The 15,013-nt window shown below is 38.1% G+C and overlaps 1 protein-coding gene across 6 annotated transcripts in view; it reads left to right on the top strand.

Annotated features, from left to right (window-relative positions):
• CMSS1 (cms1 ribosomal small subunit homolog) overlaps positions 1–15,013 on the top strand; it is a 228,431-nt gene that overhangs the window by 203,952 nt on the left and 9,466 nt on the right. For all 6 annotated transcript variants that reach the window (XM_085238453.1, XM_085238469.1, XM_085238473.1 and 3 more), the window contains exons 2-4: positions 5,902–5,999; positions 10,213–10,284; positions 12,918–13,047. In XM_085238453.1, the coding sequence (XP_085094579.1) occupies positions 5,902–5,999; positions 10,213–10,284; positions 12,918–13,047 (300 nt within the window). The remainder of the gene's footprint in view (positions 1–5,901; positions 6,000–10,212; positions 10,285–12,917; positions 13,048–15,013) is intronic.

The following is a 15,013-nucleotide window of genomic DNA, read 5'->3' as shown; positions in this document are numbered from 1 at the left end:
CCTTGGGGGATAGGGGCTGCTTTGGAGTAATGACATCACGTCTGGTTATCATGGAGATTGCCTCCATGTTGGGCTGAGATAACTTTGTTCTCTGTTGCAGTGGGCAGTAAAAGCTGTCAAAATGGGGGTACTTAACTGCTACTCACCTGCACCTGGACTTCGTTGCTTTTTAACTAATTGGCTTGATAACCATCTCCCAATTCCCCTCCTTTTGTCAAAGAAGAAGCTGTGCTTGGAATACTTCAAAATATTTGAACTGTCAAACCCTTTTTCTTATTTAACCAACTCCCTGTCCTGTTTAATTGAAAGTCTTCATCTGTTTCTTTGGATGTTGCTGGGAGTGATGACTGGGGACATGACACTTAACTTTGTGTTCCTTCTGCCTTGTGTGAAGATGATGCTGGAATGATTTGTTTAGGTACTGTCATTGTCGCTTTCAGGTCAGCCTTGGTGATCAGCAGAACTTTAGGAGCGAGAAAAATTCAGGCAAATGCATGGACGTTAAGATTAATTGATCTGATTCACTGCAAATTTGGTCCAATTTTAAATGACACAAATAGGAAAATGTCTGATTTCAATTGTGCTGTTTTCCCAGACCTTTCTGTCTGCCCTATTCCATTATTACTTGCAAAGAAAAGGAATCTAAAATGACAGTTCAAAAAAAAAAAAAAAAAAAAAAAAGACTTCTGCCCAACACACTTGGCATTTTACTTAGAATCAAATATTTTTCAATCTGCTGGCTTTAAAGCTGGAAGCCCAAGAAGTGCTTTTTCCTCAGAGTAAGTGATACAGATCAGTACTGTTTAATTGACCAATAAATAAAAACATAACCTGCAAAGCAGCCTGAAATTATTCCATCATAGCATGCCCAAATTGAATGAACCATGCTCACTGACAGAGTAATGTCAAGGACATGTTTTCCTGCAATATGTTTGAAACTAGAAAGAGAGAATAGCAAATATAAAACGTATTTCTGCAACATCCTTTATGTTTTTGTAAAAATTGAAAACATGGGTCCTATTTAAAGTTTAGTTTTAGATATAAGGCAATTTTAGAGCAGTCAGGGGAGGAAGGAAGTCAAGGGTGGAAAAAGGGGGAGGAATGAAGTTTGTAAAAATAAATTATATACAAGCTCTGTTTTCCTATATGCAATTCTGGATTAGTATTGATACATAACACTGGTGGGAGTAAAAGGGAGAATGCAGGAACTTCTGTAGCAGTTCAGACCTGTGGGCTCTTCTAGCCCAGAATTCATCTCTGTCTGTGGACAGTGCCAGATACTTCAAATAAAAATTGAAGGAGTCTCCCTCGTGGATGCAGTTTCTCTCCAAATTCTAGGGTAGAGATTAGTTTAACTAAAAGAAATGAACTTTTCCTATAGTGCCTTGTTTCGCTGGAGGTCTTCTGGATGCCAAAGAAATGTCTGATCTCACTGAGCTTTCAGGTTTGAAAAAAGAAATATCCCAAAATAATAGAAAGTATTCTCTCAGATGTCTTTGCGTACGTAAGCAAAATAATATTTTTTTTTTCCAGTCAGTTAAGCTCAGTCCTTAAAAGAATGAGTTATTTATATTTGTGGTCACTGTAACTCCTGTATTCACCACTTCATACTAGCAGAATGGCACTGTGGAAGTTGGAGGCATCAATAATGACGAGATACAACAGCAAGCACCAACTGTATGTGCTAGCTAGTATGAACAAAATTGCATTCACATAAAAGCATGTGTCGTTACCTCCTATATCATTAAAGCTTCATCTGCTTTTAAAATAGTGGAATAAAGGACAAAGCAAATATGCATTCTTTGTGGAGATAATTGTTAATAAAATGGATATTTAAAGGGAACCTATTATCAAAATCTGAGTGCTTCTTTATGTATGTGTATACATTTGTCTACATGCTTCTGCATTGATGCATGTGTACATATACATTCAGTGTACCTATTGATGCACTGAGATGTAGGTATGTATATTGAATTTGTAAGTTAAAAATCCTTACACTGAATCAATTTAAATACTGCGATCATTATCATAAATGAGAAAGTCTATTCATGGCAAAGGGTGTTAAGTGTAAATGTTTTTTCCATCTCAGCACGGTTCAAAGTAAAATGAAATATAACTACCTAATGACTGGGAAGCCTGTTAGTGTGTGCCATAGTGCTGATGGATAGCATGAAAGAGAATCACAAATTCCAGAGCTCTTCACCTTTTTATTTATATCAAGAGCATTACACAATCATTTAGGCTTTGGTGACCTTGTAATGTCTGCCCATTACAGGAAAGCAGATGCAAGAGATTGCTATGCTGAATAGCATTGCCCCTTCAACAGTGTGTTCCAGGAGTGCCTGCCCACTCACTTGCACAAGAGAGATAAAAGTCAATATTTTATTAATCAATTAGTTTCTGCCTTTGTGTCAACTGTTTATTAAGGAAGGATTTGTCCTCTCTTCTTTTTGGACATAGAAGAGTCTCCTGGATAGCTTCACACCTCAGAGCTGGGCAAGCAGTGCTGCTGATGTGGGCACGTTTGAAATCTGTGAGCTGGACACCTCTACTTTTATTCACATTGAGTTATGATTTATTTTGTGGATAACCTCACTGACTTCAAGGTAACTATCTGTATAGGGAGATGCACTGCTTAACGTGAGCAAGAATGGCAGGGTCTGGCCTGTGGGACTTGAATGTCTAGAACGAAACCCTCCTGTCATACAGGAGTTGACGCAGTGTCACGGATTATCACAGCTTAAAGCAAGCTACCACCTCAGCTGAGATGTGAGTGACTGTCAATGAAACAGACAAAAAAAATACTGCTTGTATGAAGTAAAATAATCCGGTTCTGCAGAAAGATGCACAAACTGGAGCCACTTTTGCAGATGTTTGATGAGTTTGGGGCTGGACATTGGATTCCTCTTTTTTTGTTCCCAGCTGATAGTGGAGGAGGACATCGCATCATGAAGTGCAGCCCGTAACTCAGATGGGCAGTGAACAGGTGGCACATTGTTTGTCAAGCTATTTCATATCATGGAAACCATTTGTCCAGTTTTAGATTGCTATTACCAGCAGTGTATCTTTTAGTTATGAGAAAGAGAAGAGGTTATTTAAAACTTAGGCTGCCCCTGTTTGCCTTTCAGAACATGCCAAGTGGGTTTTAAAAAGGAATGCCTAAAGATCCCAGACATTTTTCCATTAGTTGTTTAATGCTGTTCTCATTTATTTCCAATGTGGAGTGAATAGGTTAAGAAAGAGCTGTCTCAGCAATTCAGTTCAATGAGACATGCATGGATATACTTAGAAATGGCATTTAAGGCTCAAGTGGGGATGAGCAAGGACAAAGAGGGGGACTAGTTTTGATCTCCTGGGTGTTCTTCATTTTTATGGTGTATATACAGCCTGCTTGGGTGTAGCACAGCCAGGACTTCAAGACTGCAGAGCTGGTATGTATAAAAGGTGACATCTCTCAAGCATCTCTTCAAGTCATATCAGAAGAGACAGAGGAATTGTATATGAAAGTCTCCAATGGACACTCACACCCAGAAGCTGCTCTACCAAAATACAGCATAAGTAATTTGCTGGGAAAAGGGTGACGTAGAAGGAAACAAGCCCTTGATCAAGCAGAGCAATAACACTAAGTGATCAAGACGCATTTTGAACTTTCAAGAGTATGAAGGATGATACAATTTTTGAGCTTTTTCTGCTGAATACCGGAGACTCCATGGTGACAAAAGATTCACATGCTCAGAGACTTTGGAAGGAGATGACCATAGGGAAGAAGGTGGTGTTGTGCAGAGAGATATGTGGTAGAGGAGCATCAGGGTCCTTGGGAGGAAAGAAAATAAAATCCCAGTCCGTAGCCACAGATATTTGAGCTCTACCATAAGAAAGAAATCTTCAAATTTGTATCTTCACCTGCTGCCATGTGTACAGGACTAGATACATTTGTGGAGCGTATTAACAATACATTTATAATAATGTACATTGAAGTAAACCCATGTCACCATTGAATTAAAAAAAAAAAAAAAAAAAAAAAAACTAGGAGTAGGCTTTGGAATGCTTTCTCCTTTTGAATTCTAGTAGCTAATAAACTTTCCCAGAAAATCTTATTCCTTCAGCTGATGTCTGATGGACACTCCTGGAACAGAAACAGCCGTGTTTCAGCAAAAGTGGCCGTAGTACTACTGGGGAGAGGCAGTCTTCTTGCTCATGATCTAAATGGCAGCTCAGTAATTCAGTCAGTCTGACTCTATTCCTTCCCTCAGAGGACAGGACTTTGCAGCTACATAAGGGACACCTTGATGTTACAGCTAGCCTATGGCAGGGGCTAACATGAGGGACATTCCTGCTATTCCTCTGCCATCAGCAACTTGCCTCACATGGGATCTTATCCTTTTGTGGTCATACTGTTTGCAATTTTTTTTTCTCTGATGCCACTGTCTTTCTAAACCTATTGCAGTTTGCCAAGAATCTAATCTATATCAAATGAGATCTCATGATAAATGGCACCCAACCTGCAAAAATATTCACTGATTTTCTCTGATTGCTAGCTTTATGTTCTCAAACTTTTAAAAACTCTTAAAAGCTGTCATAACTCCATTTTAGGATGCTGACTGTGACTCAAGCTTTTCAAAGTGTTATAAGGAATGGCAGTTGCAAAACAGCATTTTCTGGGCAGACTTATATACAGAGTTTGTTACCACTATGGATTTTAGAAGCTATGGCCATTGTTGATTTTATGTCACTCATGTCCTCTGGCCTTCTCTTTATTCTGCTTACTGCTAGTGATTGCACAGACATTATATAATAATTAGTAGTCAGATCTTCCATACTTTGTGTGATGCTTATGGAATTTTTCTGTTCCTATTCAAAATAAATAACTTATCTTTGAACTGGCAGCTTCCAACTTCAGCATATGGGAAGTCTGAAGAATCACTAAATCCAGCAAAAGGGAAGGAAAAGTTCAAATATTCCAAATAAAGGAATTCTAATTATTCAGTTAAATAGATTATGTGTCCCTGTGTACAGTTTTCTTCCCCAAAGTACTCTGTAGGCAAAACTGGTGAATAAGAGTATGAGTGGAGACATTTTAATTTCAATAGTTTTTGTTCAAAACGTAAGAATTTCTTATAGTTGTGGACATTTTGCTTAAACTGTGGGAATAGTGCCTTTACCTTAAAATGTGCTTACAGAAAATGTTCATATATATTTTTAAACAGTAGGAGATTATGCAGATCTTAGAATTCTTCCTCTTGCAGATAATTGTCAGTGAGGCATTCTGAACTTCTAGATGGAGGTTGGGATGTTTTCTGTGTTATTTGTGTGTGTGTGTATTGGTGAGAGGTGTTTTCTCCTAGTAGAAGGAGATGACTTACTCCAAAAGGAGTATCAGCACATTTAACTGGAATTATGTATTCTTGTCAGTGATCCGACAGTCCATGGAGCTGTAACTACATAAGTACAGAGCTATGGAAAAGATCATATTTAACTTGTTCAGGAATAACGCAGAGAGATGTCGTGGAGTTTGAGGTGCTGGAGCTCTTCAGAAACATTTTCTTCCAGTATTCACTGCAGGTTTATTTCATGGGTTTATGGATAGATTACATTTCTACCTGTGATGGTAGCTGCAGATGGCACTGACTGTGCAGCATGCCAGAAGGATACAGAAATATATCCTGCAAGATCAAGCATTTTGAAGAGGAAGCAAAAACTGGGACTTCTCCTAAAATACATTTCAAATGCTAGTTTTCTAAAATGATAAAATTTTCCATTCCAGCTGTACTTATTACTAATCTTAAGGTTATATGATTTTGAAAAGATTGCAGTTGAAGATCTTACTCCTACTTTTTAATACAAAAATAGAAGATGAGTGAAAAACATAAATGAAGGTTCTATATATTTTTTTCTCCTTAGATGCTTCGGATGATGAAGCAATTGAGAAACTAAGTGATGAGACGGCAACATCTAAAGGTCCTGATTCCAAACCTGCCGTGACAAAGAAAAGAAAACAGGTATGTAAGTTTAGCAGTTGTGTAGACCGTAGAGATGATATTGCATAGTGAAATATAATCCCCACTGATTCACTATAAAAGGATGATTTTCTTCACTTTTTGCCTTATCTGATCATATGATAGGATTTTTATATATTTTTTAAATTATTTTTGCATTATTTGGAAGTGGTCTCCAAGTGCATTTTGATAATAGCTTTTGTTTGATGCCACGATTGTCTCCAACTAAGAGAATGCCTAGTGATAAATGCCTGAGTGGTGCTACCACGTCCTTATCCGTTATCTTTTCCCTTTCCCTGCACACAGAAAGTCCTGTGTCTTAAATGTTGTTCTGCTTTACATAGAATATACCCAGGAAATGGCAGCAAGGTCTTTGGCAGTCAGCAAAAGAGAAAGGAAAGAATCATCTAGACGTTAGCTGATTTCAAGGAGTCTGTTGTTTGAAAGTTAATTTCTTCTGCCTTCAGTGTATCGTTGAGGAGAATAGACTGAATGGCTGTCAAGTTGGTAAAATGATATTGGAAACTATCTCTCCTTAAGGGTATGGATATTAATTTAGACCCTAGGTCAGTAGTAAATTCACTGTATGATGCCTAGCTAATAGCCCAAGTGAAAATCCTTTGTAACGCTGTTCTTTGTTTAGTAACAGAGAAGTGTAAGCAATACAGTAGGTACTTATTTATGCTTTGGTGTCTTTCCAAAGAGACCAAAGGTGAAATGAGTCAAATGTCTCAACTGATTCCACATTTTGATCAGGAAAGAGAAAACTAAGTAACATAGGAGAAAGCCTTTATACATGCCCTATCTGAACATCAAATGCAAGGAATTCAACTCAGTGAGGATGACTGTGGAGCTTTTTTTTTTTTTTTGTATTTTGTCTGTATTTTGGAACATGGTAAGTTGATGTTTAAGAATAAAACTCCTGGAGGCAATGATTTTTGGGAGCTCAGTTACCTGTGTTGTTGCATATCTTTTAGAGCAAAACTCTTGCAAAGTTTGGGTCGACGAGCTTTCTCTAAAGAAAACTAGTAGTTCTGTAGTTCCAGTTCTTCTAACAGTCTATCCTACTCACTCATTTCTGCCTTATTCACAGGCTGGAAGCTATTCTGCAGTGGTCTTGGCATGTTAAAGCCAGTCAGGAGACAACCAAACAGAATTATGAACATTTATGTTTCCAGTCTGCAGACTGTCCACAGAGTTGCAATGAGATGAATAATTTGTCTCCAATCTGAATGGAGCATTGATGTGTTTACTTTGTCACAGGCTCCAAAAGTCAGAGTACATGGCTGACCTAGAATGTAAACTTTCACACACATGCAAGAATGTTTTCACTTTACATTTGAATTTCCAGTAACTTGGCAACTTGTTAAGAAAAAAGTTGTGTTAGAAATATAATACAGGAAATATTTTATGTTCTGTCTATGATTAACAAACAAGGAATTTATGACATTTTAGTTCATAAATCAGTGGTCTCAGCATAAATTTCCTGTTTTCTGCATTTTAAGAGCTTCCATATAAAAATAGCATAAAAACACAGAGCACAGGGGAGCCATGTCAAAAACCAGCAGGTTGTCTGCTTTGTGTCTTGCATAAGAAAAGCATGTAAATGTCTTTTTCCTAAGGGTGCCACGCAAACAACTATTTCATGAGTAGGTAGACAGCTAATATTTGGTTAAGGGTCAGAAGTTCAGTTAGATCAGATATTTAAATATTTTAGACTACAGATCATCAAAGACATGTAGATTTACAGCCATTCACCACCATGAAGTTTATTTTTCTCTAATGTCTGAATAGGACTTGCTAACAGCGTGCCATGCCTAAATACCTATATATGTTGCTGGAAAGAAGAGATTTTTGAGTCCTAACATGATTTTCTGAGTAAACAAGCCTGCTGCAAGTCTGCTGTGTGCTTCAGTTGCAGTTAAAAGAGAGGGCTATACACTGTCATCAGGGAAGAAACCATTGCATGATACTTTTAAGCATTTGAATGAAAGGATTCCAGTCAGAAGAAAATTGTTTCTCTTAGAAATTATTTTTCATCTCTGTTATTTTTATTCCTTCTTTGCATATATACTGGTTGGGAGTGTGCGTGGAGTTTTGGAGATTTATATAAAACAGTTCACACAGCACGTGAAGGAAGAAATGGGCTCAAAGTGAACAAGAGTTTTTTCTTAATACTGAGAGGGTCATAAGTAGTGATTATGTTATCTAGGATAAGGATCCATTATATTCTATGGAAAGGAAAGAGATTCGGGTTGGCCCTTTTTTAGCTTTTTTGTTTCTTGGTAGTTTCTCATGACTAAATCAATCCAAAGGCTTGTTCTCTGCATAAAATCTAATGTCAAATGTGGAATTTATGATAATAACACCTGGCAAGTTGTCTTCAAGTGTCTGTGGACAGCTGGAATACGTAAGAATAGATCAGGAACTTAAGGCAGAAGGTAGCTCTATTTCAGTCTCAATGTCTGAGAATGCTAACAGCAGGGCTAGGAACAAAGAAATGTGTGGTGTTCTTCTTACAAGCACTAGAATCTGAGACAGGACAGAGATTTTTTTAAAAATATATATAAATAAAACACGAAACGTTAACCCTGAAACACTTTTTCTAAATGAAGTGAGTTTGTGCTTGCAGTCAGTTCTTTGATTATTCCTGACAAAACAGTGGGGACAAATCTTTACTTGTTATGGCAAGATACTGTCCCTGTCACAAGTTCTTATTGATCCAGGCTGTGTTATATTCCAGCCCTATCTATCAAGTGCTTTGCTGGCTCTGTTTAGTCCCCAGCCACATCTACTGTGGTAATTCCTCAGTATCATTTCAAGCCTCAGAAAGTTTCAGAGCTGCTTTTATATATAACTACTGCTTCAGCAAGTGCATGACTCTGTATCACAGAAAACAGGAGCAATCAATAGGTCATTTGTTTGTGAGGAGCATGGTGGTTCCCTTGTTGCTATATCTGAGTTATCAGGGGAAGCGGGGAAGATAGGAAAGTTGGTTTGGAGAGGCACAGACATGCTGGCCAGGCTCATGTAGAACAAGTGATTATGAAGGGCCCTCCTGCTGTGACAGCAGCACAGGAAGCACTCAGAGGGGCTCAGCTTTTCTGAGCCTCTATTAATTTTTCTCTGGCCCTGCTGTAGGTGCCCTAAAAAGGGAATGAAAGAGTAGCTTCTCTGGCTTTTGACCAGACTCTTTTCTGCTCATTCTCTTCTTCCAGGCCCACCCCAGGGAGCACTGCTGGACTCTGAGTTTTTAGTTTCTTGTGATGAGTCTTCTTCACTATTTCTTACAGAAGCAGATTTTTCCAGCCGAATGCATCCTAGTATCAGGGATTTCTTTCTTGAAGCTCATTTTCCCTTTGCACTTTGGCAAATCACTTATTAAGTTAATACGTTTTTATTTGCCGACTCATTTGTGTTACCAGAAAGTGGACATCCCTCAGAAGGAAAGAGAATCGCTATTCTTATAAACCTGTGCCTTATTCCTAACCTTGGCTTATGTGAGCAGCAACTCTTACAAATGGATCACTTCAGCCTGCTTGCTCAGGCGCAAAAGTGGGTTAATAATTGCAACATGTGTTGGATGAAGATTATTCTGAAATGCAACATGTATTTTTCTTATGCATATTTGACTCTGTCTGCTATGAGGAGGCAAAGAAAGAATGGAGCAGAACAAATTTGAAACACGTTTTCCTAAATTTTGCTTTGCAAATGTCAAAGGACATTCAGAGCATTGATATTTTCCATTTATTGTTACTGAGTTCCATGGTATCTTGCACCATCTGAAAGCTCACACTAAGCTGGTTGTTTTAAGGTGTTACAGGAAGAATTTAGAGAAATGATCATGCACAATAATAGAGATTAAAAGTATATGATTTTTGAAATATTTTCTTCTTGTTTTCCTTTTTTTTTTTTTTAATTTATCAAAGCTGCTTTTCACCATCTTCTGGAAGCATGTCTACAACCTGTTCTTTTATTCTTCTCTTGGTTACAACAACATAAATCTCAATTCCAAAATTGCTCCAGATATAGGGCATTGTAAGAAATTGAACCTTTCTACAGGTAGGAAGGTTTGGTTTTGTTTTTTTTTCCCTTGCCTAGCATTCCTGTATTTTCTCTTGCCTCCCTGTGGTTATGTTTTTTTTTTTTCCCCAGGTGATCAGATATCTAATACTGAAACTTTCTTTTTTACTTCTTTTTAAAATGTGTTTTGCAGCCTACAGAGTGTTTTCTAAGTCAGCCTGGAGGAACACCGGGGAGCACTCTAAAAGCAAAGAAGCGAAAGAAGGTATGAATGCCCTGATGTGTACCTGGGGACTGGGCAGTGGGTCTGCCTGCTGTTGTGAGATTCCAAATTGGGTCAACCTTGTTGCTGTGTGAAGCTCCATAGTGTTGCAGCCTTTATTTTAGAGAAGAACAAAAATTCCCACTCTTACGACCTGACTCAAATTATCCATTCGTTACATGAACCGAACTGCAGAACTGTGCCTATGCTCCTCTCAAGGGTTGTGCGTTATTTATACCCACCTTGCAGGTGTGGCACACCAGAAAAATGAAACTATCAAAGAAAGATGGCAATTCAGTTTCTGCAGATCTGCCCTGATTCAGCTGTGTGAACAGGCTCCAGCATCCTTTGCACCAAGAACTGCCCTTGTTCCCTCTTCTCCTGGCATAAGTATATAAATAAATACTCTGGGCTGACTGTCTGGCTGCGCTCCATCCTCACTCAACAACAAACACAGCCTGCTGTCTAGATGGAAATAATATGGCACTAGGCAAGTTAATTGTCTTTTGGGACAGCCTGTGTTAAGTACTTGGCTCCCTCATAAGACAGAGGTGGCTTTTTTATGTTATGTCAGGCCTCTTAATCAGCCGGTGAATGGATAGAGTTGAATTTAGCTTTCAAAGCAGGTCTGGCAGAAGTGACCATGGAGCTTGATCCACTTCTGCCGAGTGAAAGCATTCCACAGAGCATGGTGCACCAGCCCTAGGAAAAAGACCCCATTCCTAGGCAAACAACAAGGATTTGGTTACACCTTTAGTTTCACTGAAGCTAGGCCTCTGAAATGATATACACAGCCTGTTAGCAAATGCATCAGGAAATATTTGTCAGATTGATCCATTGTTTCCGATCAAACTCTTCTCACTAAATAGAAGGAGAGGAGGGGTGAAACAAACAAAAAAAGAGAAAAAAGAAAAGCACAAAAAACACCTTTGCTTTTAAGCATCTGGAACAAATTGGAAGAAAAATAGTCAAGCTTCCTGTGTTAGGACCATTTCCCCATAGCTCTCCTCAAAGGAAAAGAGTTTGTTCAGGTGTCCTTATTCTTATGGACTTTCTCATTAGTATCAGGCTTCTCCTCTCAAGAGTACCATAATTTTTTTGGAGGAATCAAGTGGCCCAGTAAATGACATAATGGTCCTGAGGAATGACAGCTTACACTGAGTTACCAAGTGAAATGAACCCAACACTTCTGTGTTATTGTCTGCTAAACCGATGATTCCCAAATGCAGGTCACTGAAGAAGCTGGAGCTGGAGAAGAGCATTTCTCCTTAGGGCTCTGCCTTTTATATTTGCTAGGAATAACAAAGAAGGAGCTCATTTGTGGACCTCATGCAATAGCTGCGTGTTCTGTAGGTGGCCTGTAGCCATGCTTGGGAAAGGCAATTGTTGCAAGGCAGAAAAATGTGAGTGTCAAATAGTGGTGAAGCTTGAGAAGGAATATTGCAGATTCAGGTACCACAGAAGCCAACCAGCTGGAAGTCCACTGGAGAGTCTTCCAGTGACCATAGATCAACCTTTGGACCACACCAAAGGTTAACCTAGAGGAATGTATAAGCCTTGCAGTGACCCACCACCCCTCCGCAGCTGCTAAAAATGGTTCTCAGCCCACTTTGTCTCTCTGCAGGATCACTTTTCCTCACAGATGCTCTGTTGTAACTGTGCTATCCTTCTGCTCTTCACTTCCAGGCTTATACTGCCACTCATCTGTATGACAGCAAGTTCAGTTTAACTTGTGCAGCTGAGAAACTGCAAACTGTTCTTTCACAAATGGCTTATTTCTCAGTGAGAATAAGGAATGCTTCAGATCCATGCTGTTCTCTCCAGAATGTCTCTATCCTTGAAAATCTGCTGTATTCTTAACTGCTGACAGATCATTCAGATAATGGGTATCCTGGCCTATTCTCCCTTTATCATCCAATTTAATTATGTGAAAAAATATGTTAACAGTTTCTTTTTAGTGAAAATTCAAACCTGTTACTTGCTAACGTTCTAAGGCATAAAACATAATCATTATGAACTCTTCTCCAAGCTCAAAATACTAGTTAGGTTTGAAAAATTAGACATTTTGGAAGAGTAAAACAGCTGCTGAACTCTTTCTGCTTGATTTCTGGTTTGGTGAGCTTTAAACTCATTTTTATTATGGGTTTTGTGATAATGTATGTTGTGAATCTAGTTAACCATCTTCTCTTCCCAAAGAGATGGTTGGTTACCCTGTTTAACTTAAAATATAGCTGTCTTACAGTATCATTTGATTCCTGTTATTAATGCTTTAAGAACAATAAATTAAAACAAATGATGAGAAAACTCAATTTTCAAACTGCTACGACAGCAAAACCCACAAAAGTGCCTTTCAGTTATGTTTTTGTTACAGCAACTCTTTAGGTAAGTGAACAAGGCTTTCTTCTTCAGGGTCACAGGTTATTGTGTCAAAGTATCTGAGCTTGATCCTGAAGTCTTTGTTACCACTAAAGACAATGAGAATCATGTCCTGTTAGAAGACCTTTTTCTAATCAGGCTTTTGTTAATGCAATTCACTATATGAAATTGTGGAAGAATGTTTATTTACAACGTTGTTATTTATGCTAAGAGCAAATATTATAGAAATAACATACTTACACTATTATTTGTCTTTTTAGAAGAAAATTTCTGATGTTCTGGAAAAATCTCCTCCAAAACCTGGTATCCCTGAGGATCTACAGAATCTGCTTAGTCAACATTTTGGTACAAAACGTTCAGTGATTGAAATAGAGGAATTAAAGCTGCCAGGTAACTTGTCTTCTATTGTATGTATGTATATATAAATAATATATATATATATATATATATATTTTTTTTTTTTTTTTTTTCCAAGACACTAATAAGTTGTTTTTCTGTAGGAAAAAAGGCTTGCTTTTCTAATAGAAATTGTCTGATTTCTAATTAGTATGTTCCATGATGCTGGTTGAGAAAGACTGTGAAAATATATTTCATTTCTGGGATTATCCGCATCTACCCAGATGTGTAATAGGAAGACTGAGAGGATTAGACAAATAAATAACAAAACGTGATTCTGGTATGGTTATGAAAAATTGAACACAACGGATTTTCAGGGAGTGGCATGAAAAAAAAGATGGTAGTTTTGGTCCAAGTTGAAAATGAACAAGTTTTAACCATGACTAAGACCCTCTTGGTTTCCTTTACTCCGTCTCCAGTTCAAAGCTAATTATAGAAAAGTCAAAGCAGGAGACAACAGGGGTAGCTTCTGTCTGTCAGCTTGAGATTGTATTAGAGATTAAGGCAATGTTCTCTGCCTCCTACTTTAGAGATGAAAAGGCACTGTCATTTTCTAGGCACTATTCCATTATTTGTTGAGAGTGCATATGAAGAACAAACTGTCTGGTAACAAATCTGCATGTATTAATACTTCTTGAACTGTAGGTGACCTATCCCTAAACTAGCACCCTTCTAGCCCAGCAGTGCTTTCTCTATTTAATGTTTAAGCTTGGCTTTCTAATAAATATACTTCTCTTTAGGATCACAAGTCTATGTTGACCATTCCTTATTTCTTTGGGCCAGGTTCAGCTTTCTTATTGAATCAAGAAAACCTGGAAAAGTCCCATCTAGATTTCTTTCAAAAGCTTATGTTAAATATTTCTAGGCATGTAGAGATTTAGCAAATAATAAATAGCTTTAGTTTCTTTCTTATTGAAAGAGGTGTTTAGGTTAGTGAAGTGATCCATTTCCACATGGCTCTTGGGTTGGATGGGGATTTTTTAATCTTTCTTTTTGTGCTGGGAGTTGGAGGCTGAGAAGCCAAGCCGTTCACTAAACTTCTACAGCTGTCAAGTCATTCACGTCAAAGCACTGAGCAAATAAGCAACTACTTAGAGTTGTGTGTTCTTGTTAACTGACACAGTGCAGAAGGTCGGGTTTGTAGTCAGCATGATCTTTTGCTGCATGCTGAAGCTATATGGATTTTTCCCCCCTTTCTGAAACTTTAAATAAAAGTTGTTAATACTCAGTTTTGCTGGAGTGTTGACGAAAAGTCAGTAACTGATGCTTGTATGCTTTAGAAAACACCTTCTGAATTGTTTAGTCAATAATCTCAGTATATTCAGAATAGCAAAACAACAGCTAAGGTATTTTGCCTTAGGGAAAAGGGACTATGTTGGGTGATTAGAGTTCTCCTCTTATCACCAAATGTTTATGATACTCTACCAGTCTCTGCCCTTCCCCACCAGCATCACAAGCATCTTTTAAAAATAATTTAAAAATTAAATCAGCTGTTGATGCTTCAGTTGTACACATTCAACTCCCTTTTGAGCTGAAGCCCCAATAAATGTCAATCTTTGGTTTTAATAGAAAGGATTGGGGAAAAATAGAAGTTTTTGGCAAGGCAACACCAATTAAATGAAGGATATAGTGATGGAGAGTGGCTATTCTCAAGAAACTATAAGGCAGGCTCCAGCTGCAAGCCAAGTTTGTCACACTCTCTGTTCTGGTAGAAACCATGGATTGACAGTGCCAGCATTAGCACAATGTGCCATCCACATGAGCAGAAATAGTGTAAGAAGGGAAACCTCTTTTATTTAGTTAAAATGTATCAGCAAACATCTCATTCCAGAGAGAGGCACCCTGAGGTGCAGTGCTTCGTGCAAAATGGCAGCAAATATGTTAGTCCCTGAAGATGGGGTTGTTAATGCTGTGAGGGAAAATACTGTTCCATTAGGCAAAAGACCTATAACAGCTATGG

Source organism: Meleagris gallopavo, chromosome 1, assembly GCF_905368555.1.
Source record: "Meleagris gallopavo chromosome 1, MGAL_WU_HG_1.1, whole genome shotgun sequence".
In the NCBI taxonomy this organism is placed as follows: domain Eukaryota; kingdom Metazoa; phylum Chordata; class Aves; order Galliformes; family Phasianidae; genus Meleagris; species Meleagris gallopavo.
The sequence above is the reverse complement of the archived record's forward strand: the minus strand, read 5'-3'. Positions and strand labels throughout refer to the sequence as shown.